This window comes from Pavona decussata, unplaced genomic scaffold (genome assembly GCF_977016875.1).
Source record: "Pavona decussata unplaced genomic scaffold, jaPavDecu1.1 SCAFFOLD_705, whole genome shotgun sequence".
NCBI lineage: Eukaryota > Metazoa > Cnidaria > Anthozoa > Scleractinia > Agariciidae > Pavona > Pavona decussata.
The window spans coordinates 81239-87238 of NW_028145897.1; the positions used below are offsets into that span (position 1 = coordinate 81239).

At 39.0% G+C, this 6000-nt stretch overlaps 1 protein-coding gene across 1 annotated transcript in view; it reads right to left on the minus strand.

The window, feature by feature from the left end:
• Window positions 1-4462, minus strand: part of LOC146448984 (uncharacterized) — a gene marked incomplete at its 3' end in the record, with an annotated part of 85567 nt that extends 81105 nt beyond the window's left edge. Inside the window, exons 1-5 of the mRNA XM_085102062.1 lie at window positions 4224-4462; window positions 3972-4001; window positions 1784-2130; window positions 1240-1480; window positions 464-511 (exon numbers count right to left, since the gene is read on the minus strand). Coding sequence (XP_084958188.1) covers window positions 464-511; window positions 1240-1480; window positions 1784-2050 — 556 coding nt within the window. The remainder of the gene's footprint in view (window positions 1-463; window positions 512-1239; window positions 1481-1783; window positions 2131-3971; window positions 4002-4223) is intronic.
• Window positions 4463-6000: the final 1538 nt, after the last annotated feature.

The window sequence follows — 6000 nt, forward strand, 5'->3', positions numbered from 1 at the left end:
AATGACAACAATGGTGCCGGAAGGGCCGCGACCATGCACAATCCTTTGTTTTAACGTTCATACTACATTTACTCAATCTTAAGACGAATGTTTCTTTTGGTCAGTTGGTCCAACACATTTCAAAATCTCTTGCTTGTGGTCTATGCACGGTCAAGGCGAAAAATGCTAACAACAACATATAACAAAGAAGCAGACCATATTTTCTATTTATCAATGACAGCCGACGTGGCCTCTCTTATAAGCCTTGTGGTTTCTTGTGGTCTCATCGCCATTACCCTGACTTGTAATTTGAATGTTTTCTTCTTTTACTAAGACAGATAAATGATGATGATGATGATGACGATGATGATGATGATGATGACGAAATTTGTCAGGCTTCATAGCCATTGTCTATTATTAACTATGTCGAAACAGGATACGATCTCTAAACAAGAGTTTCAATTTAAACGTGAACATCAGTTACCTGGCGTTGTTGGCACTGGTGTTGTTGTTGGGGCTAGGGTTGTTGGAACTGAAAAAAAAAAACGTTCAACAACATTATCTCTGCTAAAAGGCCATCAAATATCCCGATCAAAGAATGACAAAGTCATTGGGAAACCACATGCAAGTGTTACGGAAACAAAAATAGACAGAAAGCAGCTCAAGCTTAAAAATAAAGAGATGATAACTAAGGTTTTAAAAGGCAGTAATTGACAACGGGGAAAGGGTTACAAAAGACTTCAAACTAAAACCAACCGACCAAGTATTGTTCCAAAGACAATTTGCCGGAGTACGAATTGGTGCGATAGTATGAAAAGTAGTGAAGAGTAATAAAAAGCACTGTTTCAGGACATCTGAAAGTTCTTTTCTACTCTCAGGTTTTTCTCTCTGGGTCGTTAACATTAAAGCCACAGGTGTTACACCAATGTATGCTATTATTCCTGGTTAAATGCTAACTAAGGTAATTAAAACTGACATTTCCCTCCAAGTCCTTGAAACCTTAATAAATAGACAAGAGGTTTAGTTCTAAATGTGGTGCTGCGTACAAACATTCGTTAAAATCCTAATAGCCTTGTAGAGGCGCTGTCTCATTGGAGGATAATACATGCTGCTCAGTACTGCAACCTCTCAAGTTATCGCTCCACCCAACTAAGAATAGGCGAGATAAGAGATTTTAAACAGTTTTGATAAATTCATTCTATTTGTAATCTATTCTGTGTGGCAAGATAATAATAAAATAAAATAAAATAAAAATCCCACCGGGACAAGAACTTTGTACAATCGTCTTAGCTACGGGTTCAAGTTCTGCAAAACTAGCAGCCGTGAACACATTGTTATTTGAACTGGCAATGTCATTCAGCTGAGTTCGATCGACATTCCTTCCAATGCCAAGAGAGAACACAATCACATTCTTGTTCTTGAGCCCACGGGATGCTTCTGAAAGTTCTGTGTATGGACCACCATCTGTTGTTTGCTTGCCGTCAGTAATAACGATTGCGACCTACAAAAACAATCAGATGTAACCCATTTTGAAGGAAGTCCCTACCAAACAAACTTACCCCGAAACAGTTTTGCACATGATGTGTGCTGTGGCGATCTAAAAAACGTCAACCTGATAGTGTCATAATTTTTTTTTTTTATCAAAACGTTTCGTTTTTAATTTATGAAACAAACACAACCGAACTTTAAACCGCAGGGACATAAAAGGAAATGCTATAAAATTATGGGCGCAACCTTTGAGATTATACGTCTAAAAAGACAGCAAATAACGGCAAACAAAATGTATTCAGAATGTTCTCCATACCTGTGGCAGTTCTGGTCTCATTCCAGCTGCTGTTGTAAATATCTCTCTGTCAGCAAGCAGCAAAGCTTTATCAATAAACGTGTAACCTCTCTGGAACCTAATCCTATCTATAAGACCATAGTATCCTTCCTCTGTTACGGCAGCGCCAGTGAGCCTGTTAAATCTGAACTCCACGTTAGCCCCGGTACTATAGGCCAAAACAGCAACGTGGGTCTTGTCAGGACCGACATTGAAGGCTTTAACCATGTCTTTCAGAAACTGTAGCATCTTTAGCCAGTTCCTTCTTCCGATGCTTCCTGATGAATCCACAATAAATGCCACATCTGCCACGGCCTTACACACAAATTCTAGTAAGAAAAATAAGAAAGGAAATAGCAAAGCTACCTTATCTGCTGCAGCATAAAGAACACTACGTCTGACAGAAAACATAACAAATCAAACTCAAACAATCGTCCTATAGATAGTTGAGTTACTTCCAATCAGTAAATTCTCCCAGACAGTGTGGTCCCACAAAGAGGCCTGTATCTCCACTGCAGAACTCAAACCAATGTCCCCGAGGGTGAGGAGCTGGTCAAGGTACATCAGCTGCTGACCTCTCTGCAAGTCCTTCAATTCCAAAAGGTAGCTCGAAAAGGAGGCTGCTAGAGGATATGTGTCCAAAATAATGCTCAGCGAAATAGGGACACTGCATCTTGATTTCTGCGACAGCAAGGCCAGGTCCTAGATGATTTCCTTTTCGAACATGACCACTCAATGAGACGTTTATCTTAAGCATAAGTGAACAGTACCCATGTAGACTAACCCGCTCTTCACCGATGGCATAGTACCAGGGTTGCTGAAATAATCTCCCATTGCTGACCTTTGTCTTAACAGTGCCAGAAAGCCCCATATTTGTCTAGTTTTTCCTGAACACAGTGGACAATCCTCACCATGAGGACATTCCCATCCTAAGTCTGCAGATCTCAGCCTCAATTCATTTGTCAGGTAATACGACGACAAATTTGGTTATCTTTTGGCTAAATCTCTTCCGTATAATGAGTGAAATGAAATCTACTACGAAATACCCTAACGATCTATTGAGTAGTGAACAGAAACGTACTAAAAGAAAAAGGAGTTAGGTACAGAAATTCTTTCGCTCTTTTTGCTCAGCCGTTACTTGCCAAGAAAATACCTTGATTTTCCAATCAAAACACCTAAGTGCATAAGCTAAGGACAGCAGCTCAAGTACAGCTTCATTTCAATTGACACATTAGAAGATGTCATCCATAAACGTTGAACCACGTCATACAATTCAGGATTTCTACTAGGAGCACTTAACGAAAGGGTGAGATACACCATAGATTGAATTCTGCACATTTAGAGATGTGGGACCTGCTTGCTAAGAGCTTATGCTTTTTCACAGACTGAGTTTAATGCACCAACTTCATCCCGTATCAACCAACCTTTAGGTACTACTTCATTTCTCTGACGTTTGGAAGTTTATTTGTTGGGTCAGTTTTGCCTTTCAACATTCCAACCGCACCCAAACCATTTGTAAAAGACCGGCACATGTACATATCACCTGACCTTTATTTTCCCGCGCAACCTCTATAATTTATTGCCATCCTCCTGATCCTCGCACAAACGCTCTTACCATGACGACACTTAAATTATCCTTTGTAATATTGCTTTAACCCACAAAAGAACATGCACAAGACAATCAATTTGGTATACCACAGACACTGAATCTTCCTTGCAAATCAAATTAGATGAAATGACGCCTCCACATTAAGAAGAGAATTCCAAACGTTTTCGACTCTGCCCTTCTTCGGCGGATTTCTGTTACAATCCAAAGGGCAACAGAAATCCACCGACGAAATGCAAAGCCGGAAAAGTCTACAATTCTCCAAAAAAGTTTGGTCTTTTTATTTCAGCTGAAGTTAATGTGCATGTGTTTAACCAAGTGCTACTTACTAGTAGCCTTTCAATTCCAATTTTTGTCTTCCTTGCTTGTCAATCACATTTACTTTTCTCGATTCTTTATTTTTTTTTCTGTTCATAGATGCCACTGAAATTTCTTCCCATCTTTGCGAAAAAACATAAAGAATAATACACAAATGCCAATTGCGACTTCACAAGTAATAGCTCAGAGCAAATTTTCGGTTAACAATTTGGAAATCGCCTAGTTAATAAACTGGTGCTTTCTTACCTGTTGGGATTGGTGTGGGAGGAGGTAGTGCTGAAAGAAAAAATACCACAATGAGTGACACGAGAACTACACCTGTTTAACCATAAAAACTAAAATACCCACAACATTTACATCTCACAGGAGTGAACGTAAAGTCCAACAAATTTCACCAAGACAAGCAATGATCTTTATACTCATATAACATTCCCCCTGGCTACCAGTATCATTTGCATTATATATTTGTATCCTGAAATAAACAAATACAAACAATACCTAATTTACAGATGCCTCTCTTTATTGAATTAGCTTTGTCGTCCAAGTCCTCAAATGAGTCCACTGTAAACACATTTTGAGGCCCGGAGGCTATTTGGCCAAGTTCTGACGGATCGACGTCTTTTCCAATACCCAACACGAACACGGCTGCTCCTTTCCTCTGAAGGCGAGAAGAGACCTCATCAAGAGGCGTGTATGGTCCTTCGTCTGTTGTTTGCTTTCCAGATGTGATTATAAATACAGGCTACAAAAAAAGTTAGAGAAAACTCAATCAAAACACACTGAACAATTTGGCATTAACTATTTAAGTTGTTTCTATAAGGTTTTCGTGGGACCATAACTCACTTTTTCAACTCTTTTCCGTTACCAATCAATTTGAAATTTACTTCAGTTATTGATTTTGGATTGAAGTCTGTTAGGATTGATATTTTAGTAAAATCGCTATTGCCATGACGGTGACAAACAAAAAATCTCGATATCAGTAAATCGTGAATTTTGTGCATTCCAGAATGTATGAAAAATTAAAAAATGCTTTATGTTTGAGTTTAACAAAATCGTAGACGCGTTTCAAACATAGTGTTTGTGGGGTAAACATAAAATAAATGAAAATGCAACGTTCACATGGTAAGCTAATACAATTAAATCATTTTGTATGATATTGTTTCGTGAGTTTTACGATGTAGTCACCCAAAAGAAGAATAGCACGGTAGAAGACTACACCGGTCGCGGCGGAATTTCGTACACACAGATTTGAATATATTAACATAACTTCTCAACAGCGAGTTGTAACGTAAACATTTAGAAAACTTTTGAATGCAGAGGTCCACACAACGCAGGAATTAAACTTGCTGGTAATTTTGCCGGATCTCTCTTGTGAAAGACCTCGTGTCAGGCGTCACTTGAACGTGAAAATACAAAACTGAATGCAAGGCTGGCACTACGGCAAAGGGCAGATTTATTAGTGGCCAATATTTCGACTAATAGAATTAGTCTTCCTCAAGGCCAGAGCTATATTGAAGGAAAATATAATAACGGCTCCTTAAATTAAAGTTTGGAAAATACATGGAAAAACATGATTGGCTAACACATGATATGATGACAGCGTACTTGTAAATATGAGATAACAAAAATATACTAACGGCTCCTAAAATTAAAATTTGAAAAAATACATGCAAAAAAGTGATTGGCTAATACATGACATGAAGACAGCGTACTTGTAAATATGAGATAACAAAAATATAGAAGTGTATAATCAAGGTTCAGCGTTCGTTTTTCCTGTTAATGCCTTCTGGAGATAACGTTTTCCCTCTATGAATTAGAAAAGCCTCGCGTGCCTTACGGCGGGAGGCATTGATGGTGGGTTGTAGTTCGAGAGGGATAAGTCGCATGTCCGCAGAAGAGTGACCTGGTAAGTTGAAGTGTGTAGGGACTGCTGCTGTGGAGTTGGATCGTGCGTTTGGTTTCCCCTATATACTGTTTTTTACATTTTTTACATTCAATCATATATGTAAGGTTAGTAGAATTACAGGTTATATGTTGTTTTATTTGTCTTGTTTCGCCGGCGTTGCTAAAAGTGTACGAAGTTCTTGCATCGTCAATGTAAGGGCAAGTGAGACATCCATGAGTGGAGTTGCAGCGGAAAGTGCCAGAGGTGAGCTTGGGTGTCGTGTTAGTGTTCTTTAGTTTTGCTCGAACTCCACTCATGGATGTCTCACTTGCCAGAATATAGGGGAAACCAAACGCACGTTCCGTGAAAGGTTCACAGAACACAGACAAG